This window comes from Gracilinanus agilis, chromosome 2, assembly GCF_016433145.1.
Source record: "Gracilinanus agilis isolate LMUSP501 chromosome 2, AgileGrace, whole genome shotgun sequence".
Lineage (NCBI taxonomy): Eukaryota > Metazoa > Chordata > Mammalia > Didelphimorphia > Didelphidae > Gracilinanus > Gracilinanus agilis.
Window position 1 is genome coordinate 345,915,669 of NC_058131.1, and position 16,296 is coordinate 345,931,964.

Sequence of the window (16,296 nt, forward strand, 5' to 3'; positions counted from 1 at the left end):
CACACACACTCACATACACACACACACACACACACACACACACTCTCACTCACACTCTCTCTCGTCTCTCTGTCTCTCCCTCTCCTCCCCCCCGCCCCCGGCTCCCTCTCTCCTTCTTTTCCTCCCTCCTTCCCTCCCCCCACTTCCCCATCTTTCCCTAAGGTATAGGTGGTCTAACTTAGCACCCATGCAGGGCTAGGTTCAAACAACACAATAAGGTTCCTATAACTGAATAACATTTTCTCACAAGACAGAAATTGGACTAGACCAGTATTTAAATAGAAAGAGAACTGAGCTAGCTTCAGTTAAGTCACAAGATGGACTCAGTGTGGTTCACTCAATTCCCACAATTCTTTCACTTAAATTTTTTTAATATTACTAATTAATATTTTTAATGTATTGATGACTGTTTTGTACATCACAGTTATTTCTAGATATATATACCCCTCTTTCCTCAAATTGAACCTTCTGTCATAACAAGGAAAAACAAAGAAAAATAACCCGTAGAATGATTTCATCTGACTGAGTATGCATCACCATGTTCTCCTGTCTCTCTTCTAAGAAAAGTACAACCACATTTATCTTGTATGATGTCTTAGGACATCCTAAGATATGTTCTGATAAATGTCCACACTGGCTATTCCTAAAAATGCCATTTAAGTCTTTCTACATTTCTCCTTACTGATTATTTTCATTGTTCCTTATACAAGAGTAATACTGCATTACATTCATGTCTCATCATTTGTTTATCCCCTAGTTGATGAGCATCTACTTTGTTTACATTTCTTTGTCATTATGATAAATGCTGTTCTAAATATCTTTGTGTATATGGTGCCTTTCTTTTTGGCAGTGACTGTCTTGGGGTATTTGCCAAGTAATAGAAAGTTTGCATCAAAGGATCTGGACAGTTTAGTTAGTTTAGTTATGCTGTTTGCATAATTCCAAATTTCTTGGAAGAGAGATTTTAACAAGATAGAGAAATTTAGAGGCAGTATGTTCCAGACACAGGCAAAAGGGAGCTCATAGGATGTAAGACCATGAATGTGAACATAACCTGTCCGTCATAGGTTACAGTGTTGTCTGGGTATTATATTCAAAATCATCTCTTTCCTAGGAGGAATATGATCAACTTCCAAAAAGTGTTGCAGAATCTAAACCAGAAAATATACCCCTACCAGTGGAATTAAAGGCCGAAGATTTTGTAGTTGATGTAAGTTTCTGTCATTATGACATCATTAAATATTTTCTAAAGACAATATGACTCAGCTGTAGGTCACTTACATTTATCACTTGTCATTTGATCTGTTATTACTTCCAGATACTCTTTAGAAGTGACATTTTTGCTGATCTTAACCTCTCAGTCCATAAAGCTTGAATTTTGTTTTGCTTGAAATGAAAGTTATAAGCTTAACCCCACCAATACCAGGCAATATATTTGGAGCATGGATTGGGCTGGATGAGTTATAGTTTTAGTGGTTTCGATTATAAGGGTTCATAATAATTGATCATCTCTGTGACAGTATTTGATAAAATATCCTTGTTCGAAGAACAAGTTCAATTATTACGTTCCTTAAAGGAAAATCCATTCTTGTTTTATCATATGATTTCCAGGAATTCATTGAGGTAAAAAGCAGACCAGGGGCAGCTGGGTAGCTCAGTGGAGTGAGAGTCAGGCCTAGAGACAGGAGGTCCTAGGTTCAAACCTGGCCTAAGCCACTTCCCAGCTGTGTGATCCTGGGCAAGTCACTTGACCCCCATTGCCCACCCTTACCAATCTTCCAACTATGAGACAATACACCGAAGTACAAGGGTTTAAAAAAAAAAAAAAGCAGACCATCTGTGTGTTACACCATAGCCAAAGGGGATGATGGAAGTACTGTAACAAATAAAATTAATATAGAGGGAAAGAATTTAAAATATCATGGTTTCAAAAGGTTTATTGAAAGCCATTTAGAAAAATGAAGCCACGTGCCTATTAAGATTTAGTTCGAAAGTCACGCCATATCTCTGCCCTGCTGGCTTTTTTTTTTTTTTTTTTTCAGCAGGAAAAGAGGAAGTACCAATCCCAATCTCCCTATTTAACCTTCTGTTTACACTGGCTTACATCACCATGTAAGACAGGAAGCCAGTTGAATCATGAGAAATGTACTTTGTAAGAGATCTAAATGTCCACAGGAAGTTTAGACTAGGGACCTCAAAATAAGTTCAAGGACCCCCAAATTTCCAATATCACAGTACGGTGGGCACTTCTCCTTAATTCTGCCAAGTAATAGTATCCACTATTCTTCTAGGAACTTTTTGACCAGGTGTAAAACAAACAAAAAAAATCTTTCTGGGTCAGTCTTAGTAGAATATTGACCTGTAGTTATGTTTTTCTGCCTTTCCCATTGGCCTTAGTCATGATGATAGGCGATATTCCTTGACTTGCCTTTTGAAACTGTAAATTAGAGTTTTATTCCTGTTGCTGTCGTGTAGCTTTTTATTTTTTCTTCTGTCAAGGTTATCAACATGGATTACGGAATGAAAGAAAAAAATCCTATTGATAATGTGCGTTTCTATTGTAAGAGTGACCGAAGTAAACCAGTCATGATTACAAAAGATCAGGTAAACATTCAGATTAGGGAAAAATAATTTGCCTATGTGATATCTGCACACATCTGTGAGGTTTTTAATGCAGTTCAGAATTGTTTGGTTTTTTACATATTCTGATAGAGATCTATTTTATTAGGAATTGTGGGACAAAATACTTAGGAAGGAAAGTAGTGGGGTGAGTTTTTAATGCCATTAGTGAGAATGTGGGGTCATAGTTGATGGGGAGATTTAGTATCTTATCTGTTTTATGATGAAATCTTTCTTTTGCAAAGGTTTCACAGCTTCTGCCTGAAAAATTTGCAGAACAGCTTATCCGAGTATATTGTAAGAAAACAGATAAGCAAAGTTTAGATACTGCTGCTCAATATTTTGTTCAGTGGTGTATAAACAAAAACTTCACTAAACCACAGGTAAGTCGTTTTTACTCTTTCTTAGGTAATTTCCTTCTATAAAGTTAGAAGGGTCCTTTCTCTTACCTTCTTCCCATACCTTTGAAATCTGACAAAATTGTTATTTAAGTTATAATAACTTTGATTATGATTTTAAAAGTATAAAACTTTTTCTTTTTTAAATGCATAGACTTGGGTAGTACTTTAGGGAAATTTTAACAAAAGTTTGGCAAGGTGTGTTCCTGAAATTCTTCTTGAACTACTATGGAATCACCTCTCCCCCCAAAAATCTGATTCCTACCTTCAAGGATGTTATATTATACCAGAGATATATAAAATATAGGTAAAAGAGTATAATGAAAAAGAGAATACTGGCTGAAAAGTGATAAGCTACCATCTACCAACAATGGCTTTTTAAAACCTCTTCATTTATAATCTTCTGGCAAAAAAAATTGCCTATGCTGGATATATCTTCTTTTCCATTATCTTTGATTTGATTTTTGCTTCACTACTCTACTGTGACTTTTTGAAGGGTCCTAACAAGAACCTAGCCATCAAATCCAGTGGCTTTTTTTCAGTTCTTCCCCTCTTTAACCATTTTTTCACATTTGACATTGTCAAGTTGCTTGACTTCTGCCAGGAACCATACCAAGAGTGTTATGTTTGTCATGGAAGTATGTCAATTTGTCATAAAAATAAAGATAATTATTATAAACCTGTATAATTTAAAACACTAAATTATAATCCATCCAACCCAACCCAACCTATCTCCATCCTTTTCACAGCCAAATTTCTAGAAAAAACTGTCTTTACTCCTGGCCTCCACTTCCCACTCACTTCTTAACCCATCACCCACCCCACCACCTACCACCCCCACTTCCCTGGCTTCTGTCCTAGCCACTCCACTAAAATTGCTTTCTCCAAGGTCACCAGTGATCTTGTTACTGCTAAAAGTAGTAACCTTTTTTCAGTCCTCATCCTTCTTGACATACTACTATTTGATATTGCTGACTTTCTAAATACTCTCTTCCCCCATGAGGTTTTGGGTTGCATTCTCTTTTTAAAATTCATCATGGGACAACTTGATGGATAAAGAGCCAGGCCTAGAGATGGGAGGCCCTGGGTTCAAATCTGGCCTCAAAACACTTCCTACCTTGTGTGACCTCGGGCAAGTCATTTAACTTCATCTGTCTAGCCCTTGCCCTTCTGTTTTAGTGTTGTTACTGAGATAGAAATTAAGTTTAAAAAAGAAAGTTCATTATGTTCTGGAAACTCTGTTTAAGTGTTTGTGTATGTGTGGGTCTCCATCTTGTGTCTTCTATTCTGGACTGTCTTTCTTTTTGTTTTTAAACCTTTACCTTCTGTCTTAGAATCAATACTTCGTATTGGTTCCAGGGCAGAAAAGCAGAAAGGGTGAGGCATTGGGGGTTAAGTGACTTGCCCAGGGTCACACAGCTAGAAAAGTGTCTGAGGTCAGATTTGAACCCAGGACCTCCTGTCTCTGGGCCTGGCTCTCAATCCACTGAGCCACCCAGCTGCCCCTTAGACTCTTATTAGCTCTCTTGGATTCAATTGACATCTCTATCCAGATTATCCCCCACCTCTACATATTACCCCTTTTCTCTCTTGTGAGCTTGAGTCTGGAATCGACATCTACCTGCTGGGCATATTTGCCTGGATGTGTCCCCATGGCATCTCAAGCTCAATATGTTAAAAACAAAATTCATCTTTTCCTCTAAATTCTCCCCTCTTATTTCCTCCTTTTTGTCCATTGCATCATCATCCCAGGATTGCATCCTAGGGGTCTCTGTGCTTGACCTTCTGTTCTCTCTCATCCTTTCTCTCACCCAACCCCTAATCGGGTTAACCAAATAAGTGTTTGACCCAGCTCTTCCTACCAGATACTTTCTCTACTCTCTGCCTCTCTTCAGAAGTGCAGTATCCAATTCTCCTTCTTCCTGTCTGAATTCTCCTCTGTCTCCTTTGCTCTGGTTCTTTGTCTTCCTGTGCCTTTAGGGGAGGCATTTCTCCAAAGTTCTGCCCTCACTCCCCTTCTCATCTGTCTCCTCCATCCCAAACAACCTTTCTCCTCTTTGGCTTCAGTTACTACCTTGATTTAGCTAATACCCAGATTTATTATCTTTAATCTTACTTATCTATCCTATCACATCTCAGAGGTGACTTCTGAGGATTTGCCAAGGGAGCACCATGTGCCTAGTCCCAAGTGGCTATGGAAATGAACATAGAATTGAACAGGAAAATGAAAAAATGGAATCCTTTGTTTTAACATTTTTTGTATCATGTACCTCTTTTGTAATCTAGTAAAACCGATGCACTCCTTTTTAGAATATTGTTTTTAAATGCATAAAGTTGAATACACAGGACTAAAAAGAAAACAAGCAAAAAATATTTCCTATTCCTATTCCCTGGTGTCTGAACCATACATAACATTTTCAAAATCAAGCTTACTATCTTTCCTCCTAAATCTACCCTATTTTTTTTTCTTTTAAATTTTTAAGCCTTTATCTTTCATCTTACAATTAATACTGTGTGTTGGTTCCAAAGCAGAAGAGCGGTAAGAGCTTGATAGTGAGGGTTAAGAGTCACATAGCTAGGAATTATTTTGAGACCAGATTTGAACCCAGGACCTCCTGTCTTCAGGCCTGGCTTTCTCTTTCCACTGAACCACTAGCTGCCCCTAATCTATTCATTTTCAATTCACTATTCATCTTGGCCAAATGTCTGAAACCTTGGTGTTCCCTTTGATTCTTTCCTCTCCCTCACCTCTCAGACACAGTTGAGTTCTGCTAAATCTGTCTCTACAACATCTCTCAGATCTGGCCCTTTTTTGCTGTTCCTATTGCTGCCACCCTTGTATTGGCTTTTATTACTATCCATCTAGTTTATTTATATAGCTTCCTAAGAGGTCTTTGCATGTCCACCATTGGATACCACTCCTCAGTCTGTGCTTTATGTTGGTAGAATTTTTTTAAACCCTTACCTTCTGTCTTAAAATTGATACTTTGTATGGGTTCTAAGGCAGAAGAGAGGTAAGGGCTAGGCAATCAGAGTTAAGTGATTGGTCCAGGATCACACAGCTAGAAAATGTCTGAAGTGTCTGACGTAGATTTGAAACTTTGTTTCTCCTCTCCCACCACCCCCCATTTCCCTTCCCTCTCCAAGCCTGGCTTTCTATCCACTGAGCCATCTACCTGCCCCCCAGATTGAATTTTATGCATTGACCTGGTTGTGTCATTATGTTGTTCTTCTATTGTTGTAAGATTTTTGTTTTGTTTGTTTGTTTTTTTAAACCTTCTGTCTTAGAATCAATACCATGTATTGGTTCCAAGGCAGAAGAGTGGTAAAGCTTAGGCAATGGAGGTTAAGTGACTTGCCCAGGGTTACACAGCTGGGAAGTGTCAGAGGTCAGATTTGGACCAAGGACCTCCCTTTTCTAGGCCTGGCTCTCAATCCACTGAGCCATCCAGCTGCCCCCTTGTTTTGTTTTTTAAGAAAAAAAAAACTTTTTTATTTTTATTTTATTTTTTTATTTTTATTTTGAATATTTTCCCCATAGTTACATGTTTCATGTTCTTTCCTTCTCCCCAAACTCCCCTAACCCCCCATAGCCGATGCACAATTCCACTGGGTTTTTACATGTATCATCGATCAAGACCTAATTCCATATTATTGATAGTTGGACTAGAGTTATCGTTTAGTGTCTTCATCCCCAATAATATCCCCATCAGCCCATGTGTTCAAGCAGTTGTTTTTCTTCTGTGTTTCTCCTCCCCCAGTTCTTCCTCTGAATGTGGCTAGTTTTCTTTCTCATAAGTCCCTCAGCCTTGCTCTAGATTCTTGCATTGCTGCTAGTAGAGAAGTCCATTATGTTTGATTGTACCACAGTGAAAAAACTTTTTCAAATGACAAACATTTTTTTTCCTCCCTCACCCCCAATGTGGGAAAGGAAAAAAAAAAACACACACAGGAAAAAAAACAAAACTATCGTAACAAATATGCTTAGATAAGCAAAATAAATTCCTAAATTGGCCATATCCAAAAATGTACAATTCATTCTGCATCTTGACTTGGTCATCTTGGAAATAAGGCCTTTTTCAGAAAAAAAACTTGCTGCCAAGATTTTTTGCAGTTAACTGGTTCCTCTCTCACATTAGCTTCTTTGGTTTTATTTGTGCAAAAATGTTTTTTTGTTGTTTTTTTTTGTTTGTTTTTTACACTTTTAAACCCTTAACTTCTGTGTATTGGCTCCTAGGTGGAAGAGTGGTAAGGGTGGGCAATGGGGGTCAAGTGACTTGCCCAGGGTCACACAGCTGGGAAGTGTCTGAGGCCAGATTTGAACCTAGGACCTCCAGTCTCTAGGCCTGACTCTCAATCCACTGAGTTACCCAGCTGCCCCCCTGCAAAAATGTTTTTATTTTAATTGTCTGTTCAGAAATGATCTGCTCCTTCTTGCCTGCTGACTAAAGATCAGACTCCCTCGCTCATCATTTCAGGGCGCTCTGCACTCTTTAGCTGCCTGGCTTTTCTGCTCTTATCTCATCAGTCACCTTCCTGCATGTGAACTTCTGCCAAATTTTCTTTTCCCCAAATATCCTTGGTGCTTTCCTATTCACACTGAGCTTCCTCTCCCCTCCACTTACTGAAATCTTTTTTTTTTTAAATTTTTTTAATAACAAAATTCCTCACAAGTTTTCCTAATTTATATGATCAAACTTATCTCCCTCCTTCCTTCCCTTCCCCTTCCCAGTGCTGGCTGCCTGCTAAATTCTTAAATAACCTTTAAAGCCCACTGAAATTCATGCTTGTACAGAGTTTTCCCCCCTCCCTCATTAACAACCTTGTCCATACCCAGGTCAGAAATGTAGAATTGAGACTCCACATATAGACATGAAATGCTGATTTTTTTTTAAGTACCTGGAACGATAATTCACATATGGCACTTAAAGGTTTACAAAACACTTTGTTCACAGTATACCATTATCCCCATTGTACAGATGAGGAATCGGAGGTTTGAAGTGAGCTCCCTCCCATCACATAGGAAGTGTCTCTGGTGTGATTTGGACTGAATCTCCTGAGCCCAAGTCAGTTTAAGGATGAGAAAGCTGATGTCAGAGAGGAGACATGACTTGCGCAGTCATCTAGATGTGGGTCTCCCTTTTTTGTCTTTCCAGTGTACTGCATTAATGGTTCTCAGTCACAGAAGGACAGATGCAGACATACTTTCTGGGAGAGGGGGAGATCAGTGGGTTAGGCCTCCTAGAAGAGAGCAGGATTTAATACAGGAATATATTTGGCATGACTTGCTTTTTTGCCTTCTCAGTGGGTTGGGGAGGAGCAAAAGGGAAGGAGAGGGGCAGCTGGGTAGCTCAGTGGATTGAGAGCCAGGCCTAGAGACGGGAGGTCCTAGGTTCAAATCCGGCCTCAGACACTTCCCAGCTGTGTGACCTTGGGCAAGTCACTTGACTCCCATTGCCTACCCTTACCACTATTCCACCAAGGAACTAATACACAGAAGTTAAGGGTTTAAAAATATTAATAAAAAAAAAAAAAAAGGGAAGGAGAGAATGTGGAACTCAATTTTTTTTTTAACGAATGTTAAAATAAATAAAATAGTTTTCTTTTTTAAAAAGTAGACATGCAAGCAGCATGGTGGTGCAATGGATAGAGAGCCAGGCCTGGGGTCAGGAAGTCCTAGGTTCAATTTTGGCCTCAGAGACTTCCCAGCTGTGTGACCCTACAGAAGTCACTTAATTCCAGTTGCCTTACCTCTTCTGCCTTGGAATTGATACTTTATATTCATTCTAAGGTAGGAGGTAAGGTTGTTGCTTTTTTTAGAGAAAGAAAAATAAAACCTTTGCAATCATCTATCAAAGGCACCCTTTGGTAGTGAGGTCTATAAAGCCCAACAGTAATGCTGCATTAAGTCTTTTTTTTTTTTTTAAACGCTTACCTTCTGCCTTAAAATCAATACTATGTATTGGTCCTAAGGCAGAAGAGCAGTCAGGACTAGGCAATGGGGGTTAAGTGACTTGCCCAGGGTCACATACTTAGGAAGTGTCTGAGGTCAGATTTGAACCCAGGACCTCCCTTCTGTAGGCCTGGCCCTCAATCCACTGAGCCACCCAGCTTCCCCCTGCATTCAGTCTTTCCATTTTGCTATGGCTTCTTGGTCTCATGCTGTCTTGAGTTCAGGGAGCTGTACATAAGTGGTATACATAATTGAAGGAGTTGAACACGATGAGGGAGCAAGTCCTAAGAGGAAGGACTTTGGAGGTCTAAGTACTAGTCTGGACTCTGCCCCTAACTTGCTGTGTCCCTACGGTGCCAGAGCAGACAAGCCACTTCCCCTCTAACCCTAACCTTGTTTTCCTAGCCTGGAGATGGAAGGGGATTGGCTTAATTGGGTTCCTAATTCTATTTCAGCTCTGCCATTCTGTGAGTCTAATTAAATTGTGCCTGTCCTTCCTCCGAGATCCAATGGTCTAATGAGCTTTTCCTGGCCATTTTTTTCCTTCTTGACCAACAGGATGGTGACGTTTTGGCCCCAAAGCTAACACCTAGGAAACCAAGTTGGAATCCCCAGAATAGAGGCCAGGATCCAGATGGTGCAAGAAAGGGTTACAAACCCAAAGGCAACCTTTTTGGGAATTGACTGATAGAATGGCAGTGTCTGCTCACTGTGTTTGCATTTCTGCTTCTTATAAAGGGATCTGTCCAAGTTACAGCACTGCAAGAAGGCTTAAACATACCTAGCACCTATTCCTTGGCTTCTTCAAACACAGCTGCCCCACATATCTCAATCAGAAGCTGACTGGACTGTAAATAAATCACAGATTTTTTTTCTCTCGAATTAACTTGGGGAGCTGAGTTATATATAACTCACACATGAGTTATATATAACTCATATCAGGTTATATAACCTGAATATAAGAGGGATTTATCAGACACAACATTTATAACAAATTCCAAGGAAATTTTAGCATTTTAGTTGCAATAGAGAAATTTTTATATGAGAGAACAGGAAGGAAGATCTTCCATCAGGTAGATAGATAATCTGCAGGCTGCAGGAAAAAGCCATAAACCTTTTTCTTACTGATTTAGAAAGGGCTTGGTATCTTCAACTCTTCTTTATGTGAAAAAAAAAATATTTTAAGCACTATTTTTATACACTCGATTCCCGTGGGAGGAAAACCTTTTTTTTTTTTTTTTCCAAAATATATGGGAAACAGACTTTATAGACTCGATGTGTGGCCTCTTGGTTATGGGATGGGAAACCGAAGCTGTCTTGGTCATCCCTGGTTAAAACAGCAGAGTCTTTGAGAGGTAGCGAGCCCAGCCTGCCCCCCGTGAGCCATGTGCAACCCTTGAAAAGTACCGGACCTCACCTGCCAGCCTCCCGTAGGACTAAGGGCAGGCATATCTGCAGTTGAAAGTTGGGAGAAAGCCCAAGGGTTCAAGGCACATTATCCAAATCATCCTGACCTCAGTGGCCAGAATAAAGAGGCCTTTGTAGACCCCCGTGTGGGCCATCCTTGTCCAGACCCCAATAGGGCCCTCACAGAGGGCAGAGTTGCCATTTGACAACAGCTCCACCCTCAGCTGAATAAATTCCTTCTCTCGGCAGGTTTCGTTCCCTCTATTTCTGAATAAACAAGACTAAGAAGGCCTTGCTATAGAAATCCTCTTTTCCAAGGCTCTGCTCTGACCAGGGAATAAGTTTCTGCTACCTCCACAAAATAGACTTCAGCCAGATGTTGTTCAGGAAAAGGATGAGACTTGCTGCTGTCCTGCTGACTTCCTTGGTGGCTTTCAGTCCCAGGCTGGGGTCAGATCTTCCTTTTTCCCAGAGTGCCCACCTAGGAGTGTCTGGTCAGAAAAAACTCCAGTCCCCTCTGCTCATCCTTCCTTATGCAGAGGTGCGTGTCAGTATAGCCTTCCACCAAGTCAGATACAAGGTCTTCTCTTGGGGGACAGGGGAGAAGGGGAGCACATCCCCAAAGTACTTCACTCCAGACATATCCAGACTGTTCTTTGGGAAGTAAAAGTTTCCATGCCACCCCATCTGAAACCATCTTTGCCTTTTTTGATTTTGGGGGGCGTCTGTATCCATCTCATATTACCTGATCATGTTTTATTTTGTATTCTCCCTTGCTAGATTAAACAGTCTGTGAGAACAGACACTCTATCTTACTTCTCTTTATGGCTCCCCCAGTTCTTAACACGGGGCATTACACTCAATAAACATGCAAAGAGTGTTTGAGGTCACAGTGCCATGTCATCCACTGGCCTTGCTTTTCAAGCAGCCTGTCCCCAGAAGGCCTGGAGGGGAAGCCTCCTTTCCCTAGGCTAGTGAGTGCTCGCGGATCCTGATTCTAGGCAAAAACTGGAAGGGTTTAGAGTCAGTGGGTTCAGGATTATATCTCAAGAGCAAGTGGACATGACTTGGGGAATAGAGGAAGTTGACCTGAGTTGGCCAGTGAATGAGAAATTGCAGCCCCTGACCCTCTTTCTCCAGGCCTCCTTGGTCTATTCCACAATACCGATTTCTTATGTGACCTTGATCGCTTTCTTTGCTCAGTGGCAAGAGGAAATTGCAGTTTTGGGAATTACTATGCTGTATACATGCTTTTTATTAAGATTATATATCCAAAATCAGGGGCAGGAATGTAGTAGCAAAGATCATCTAATTTCTGTAAAATGCTATTTTTGAATCTGGAACTTTCTACCACACCACTACTGTTGTCTCACGCACACATTGGGGAGGGAGAGGGAGAAGATCTAAGGTTTGCATTTTTGTCCTATTAAGGCTGCTGCACTTTATTTTATGATGCTTGCTTCTTCCCTTCTTGGGCTATCAACTTGAGATTTTACTTGGGAAATAACTTTGATGTTTGTATACAAACATCTTCACTGTCTCAGCCACTGGAATTTGTGGATATTCTCTCATTGCATTTTTTAAAAAATCAGTACCTGTGATGGGTGTGGGAAACACTGCAATAAAGCTTATGAATGTATTTGCAACCAGACTGCCTGCTCTCTCAATGTGTATTTCATGCTATATCATCCTCCATTGGAGATTTGACTCATATCTTAACCAAGATTGTTTTAAATTGAACGAGAAACATGTTTCATCTTGACCACCATATATTGTCCTCTCACCAGCCTAGTTGTCCTGTGAATGAAGATAGTGTTTTTTAAACCTTTACCTTCCATCTTAGAATCAATATTGTGTATTGGTTCCAAGGCAGAGGAACAGTAAGGTCTAGGCCAGTGGTTCCCAAACTTTTTTGGCCCCTTTCCAAAAAAAATATTACTTACCGCCCCCTTAGAGTTATTCGCCACCCTCTTACAGTTATTCACCACCCCCAAATGCACCTGTGGCCATCACTGCTCCTCTGGATCACTGCAGCACCCACCGGGGGGCGGTGGCACCCACTTTGGGAATCACTGGGCTAGGCAATATTAAGTGATTTGCCCAAGGTCCCACGGCTACAAAGTATCTAAGGCCAGATTTGAACCCAGGACCTCGTGTCTCTAGGCCTGGCTCTCTCTCTATTGAGCCCTCTAAAGATAGCATTTTACCGTGTCTGTGTTACTCAATTTCTCTGACCCAGCTTGAGAGGGAATAGCTGCCATGAAAGGAATAAATCTTTTAACGATGCAAGGAGGGGAAGGCAGGTAGTGGCTGGGGAGAGAGCATTTGGTTCTTGTCCCCAAAAGCCAGCAACTTCTTATAAACCTCAGAAGCAAAGGAGATTTCAAGTGGATCACATTTTAGGTGTTCTTGTTGAATCTAGTCTTCCTCCTCTCTCTCTTAGGCCTCGTTATGGTAGTATCATTTGGCCAGGCATGTGAAAACACCCAGTGCTGATGCCTCTTGACCCTTCTCCGCTGAAGGACATTTTCCCCAGCAAAGGGTTTACTCTAGAGCACTGGTTTCCTTCTGACACAGACTTGGATAGTCTGTTGAGGTTTTGCCATTTCCTTCTCCAGCTCATTTTACAGAGGAGGAAACTGAGGCAAACGGGGTGAAGGGACTTGCCTAGGGTCACCAGCTAGTAAGTGGCTGAGGCCAGATTTGAAGAGGAGTCTTCCTGACTTCAGACCCTGCCCTCCCACGCTAGACCAGAAGAATTTTGGCCCAGGTAGTCTGTGGTCTGCCCAACAAAGCCGCCTTGTGGAGTTGACTCCTGCCCGCGCACATCACCTGGTTTGGACAGAGAAGTGCACCAGCTGTGAAATGTGCCCTTTTATTGTGTCCGTAATAAATCTCCCAGGAAAAAAATTAAGGGATAGGGTAGGGTTGAGGGGAAGTGTTCCCTGGGCCCTTAGTGCACAGCGGTCTTGTCAGGAACCGATTTCCTCTTTTTCTGTAGGATTTGTTGGCAGCTTATTTGGGAGTTCTGAGGAGAGCTACCTGCAATTCAGGTTTATCCAATGCAAACAGTCATTTGCAGCCCCAGCGTACTTCTAAGATGGTATCTGCCCTAGTTATACGAGCCTTTTGGTAGGTGCAGGGCCACAGCTGTTCCCATAGCTAACCAAGAAGCTCAGGCCAGCCGCTTGTGCACCCCTCTTCTGTTATACCAGTCCCCGGAGGAAGGAGGTGGTGAGCAGGGCCCACAGTGAGGAGCGCCGAGCAGCCTTGGCCATTCTGGGCTCCTCAGCTCAGTGCCCAGGCCTCTAGTTCCTGTATGAAGAATTCTTCCTGGCCTGCCAGGACTTCATTGTTGAAGGTTGCGCAGGGGTGGCTGCCCCCGTGGTTCAGGTCCCCATCCAGCCACAGCCCAAATTGGCCACTGGAGATAAAAAGAAATCTGGGCATCAGGAAGGCTTCCCTACACCCCATTTGGGTTAGACTTCAGATCAATAATCAACACGCCCCACCAGAATTTTGATATGGTTGAAAATCTGTCTTTAGGGCCCTGAACCTCCCTCATTTGTACTCTTTCTCTGTGCTGGGCAGCCAGCTGTCACTCCAGAATTCGGGTACCCATTTGGTACAGCCAGTTCTTGTGCATTCAAAACTGAACTGCTACCCTATAAGAGATATTTGCAGCATTCAATTAAAAAACTATTTTTAATGAAATCTTTTGTTTTTACATCATCTGCATTTCTCAAATATTTGTTCTTTTTCCCTCCCAGAGAGCCATCCTTTAAAGAATAAAGGCCGTGGAGTAGGGAGGTGGGGTGCAGCTGGGTGGCACAGTGGTTTGAGAGCCAGACCTAGAGACAGGAGGTCCTGGGTTCAAATCTGGCCTCAGACACTTTCTAGCTGTGTGACCCTGGGCAAGTCACTTCACCCCCATTGCCTAGCCCTTACCACAATTCTGCCTTGGAACCAATACACAGTAGTGATTTTAAGACAAAAAGTGAGGTTTTAAAAAAATAAAGAATAAAAGAGGTGGGAAAATTCATCAAAACTGACCAACAGGTCCAAAAAGTCTGCCATTATCTACAACAGTGATGAATCTTTTAGAGACAGAGTGCCAAACTACAACCCTCACACACATGTAAGTGGGCCCCTTGCCCCAGGCAGGGGAAGGAGGAAGTGCTCCTATTGGGCTGCTGGGCAGAAGAGCGGGCATGTGAGAAATGTCCTCAGGCACCCTGGAGAGGGGGAAGGGAGCAGCCCCCTCCAGCACCATAGGTTCACCAACACATTTATAGTTCCATGCTCAGAGACTGCTCACACACACACCACTTATTTGCAATTTTTCTTATAATAGACTTTTGTTGTCATCCTATTTTCTCAATCATTGGATAACAGTTGGTCATTCTGTCATTTTAGTTGTGTCTGACTTTTCATGCCCCCATTTGGGGTTTTCTTGGCAAAGATACCAAAGTGGTTTGCCATTTCCTGCTCCAGCTCATTTTATGGATGAGGAAACTGAGGCAAACGGGGTTAAGCGACTTACTCAGGGTCACCCAGTTAATAAGTGTCTGAGGCCAGCTTTGAACCCAGGACCTCTGACTCCCAGTGCTCTATTCACCGTGCCACCTCATTGCCCCTAGTTGCAGTTTTTTTTTTAAAGCCTTACCTTCTGTCTTAGAATCAATACTGTGTATTGGTTTCCAGACAGAAGAGCTGTAAGGGCTAGGCAATGAGGGTCAAGTGACTTGCCCAGGGTCACACAGCTGGGAAGTGTCTGAGGCCACATTTGAACTCAGGACCTCCCATCTCTAGACCTGGCTCTCCATCCACAGAGCCATGTTTTAAATGATAGTGCTTGTCTCTACCAAGGAATGAACCTTCCCTGGTGAGCCTTTAGGCACAGTGAGAAGAGGGCTAGAAGGACAGCTATCTGGGCAGGAAGTTCCTGCCACTTTTTGTATCTTGGCTGTCAAGTCCGACGGTCAAGTTGGCCTTGTCTGTGTCTGGGGTGGTCTCAGCCCCTAGGACGAGCTGGGCCCTCTTCTGAGGAAGGAGATTACTGGCCACGGCCGTGCGGCGCTAATGGTTGCCCTGGCAGGAACGAGGCTTAAGCCATTAAACCGTCCCTCATTCGCTCCCAGAAGGAATGGTTTTCTCTGACTCTTGGCCACCCTCTATGGCAAGATGTGCAGAGGCTGGAAAGCTTCGGGGATGTGGGAGAGAAGCTGGCGCCCCTTCAGAGACTCGGGGACTGGGGACGCGGCACCCCTCAATCCCAGGGAGACTTACTGAACGCATACCTGCCACTGCCCATTACCAGCAAGTCCAGGTCTCCTTTGACGAAGAAAGAATTCCGGCCCGTCCACTTAAACACCTGCAAGACAAAGAACAGCTCTGGAGCGGGCTGGACCGGAGCGGGCTGCAGTACCGCTGGCGACCACTGGATGGCAGCGTTGGAAGCAAAGCTTTGGCTCGCCCTCAAAGTTTTTCTTTATGCAGAACTCCTCCAGGTAATTTGCCCACCGCCTGGTCCCCGTTCAGGGAAGGGCGTGTCCACAGAGGAGAGTAGGGTGTGGTGGGAAAAGCCTGAGGATCATGAAACCTAATTCCCACTTTCCTCATTTCTTATACCTGGGATTCTCCACCAAGAAGAGTCTTCAGACTGGAAAGAGAAGAAGCAAACATCACTAAAAGGGGAACTGAAACCCCATATTATTGAGGAGAGATAGTGAGGGAGGGCCTTGCTACATTACATGAACTCAAGTTTCCCAGCTTAGGTGAAGGAAGGGAGGGAAGGAGGAAAAGGGGAAAGAAGAAGGGAAGGAAGGAAACAAGGAAGAAAGAGAGGGGGAGGAAGGAAAGACAGGAGGAAAAGAGGAAAGAAAAGGAAGAAAGGGAGGGAGGAAAGGGGGAAAGGGG

General features: G+C 42.5%; 2 protein-coding genes across 3 annotated transcripts in view; one reads left to right on the forward strand and one right to left on the reverse strand.

Moving 5' to 3' along the window:
* Window positions 1-9,808, forward strand: part of SAMHD1 (SAM and HD domain containing deoxynucleoside triphosphate triphosphohydrolase 1) — a 60,684-nt gene extending 50,876 nt beyond the window's left edge. The window contains exons 13-16 of one of the 2 annotated variants that reach the window (XM_044664334.1): window positions 1,115-1,210; window positions 2,500-2,604; window positions 2,865-3,002; window positions 9,529-9,808. In XM_044664334.1, the coding sequence (XP_044520269.1) occupies window positions 1,115-1,210; window positions 2,500-2,604; window positions 2,865-3,002; window positions 9,529-9,654 (465 nt within the window). In that variant the 3' untranslated portion in view covers window positions 9,655-9,808. The remainder of the gene's footprint in view (window positions 1-1,114; window positions 1,211-2,499; window positions 2,605-2,864; window positions 3,003-9,528) is intronic. The other variant, XM_044664335.1, reaches the window with a different exon arrangement.
* A 3,428-nt stretch (window positions 9,809-13,236) lies between these two features.
* Window positions 13,237-16,296, reverse strand: part of TLDC2 (TBC/LysM-associated domain containing 2) — a 22,066-nt gene continuing 19,006 nt past the window's right edge. Inside the window, exons 5-6 of the mRNA XM_044661574.1 lie at window positions 15,678-15,751; window positions 13,237-13,801 (exon numbers count right to left, since the gene is read on the reverse strand). Coding sequence (XP_044517509.1) covers window positions 13,666-13,801; window positions 15,678-15,751 — 210 coding nt within the window. The 3' untranslated portion in view covers window positions 13,237-13,665. The remainder of the gene's footprint in view (window positions 13,802-15,677; window positions 15,752-16,296) is intronic.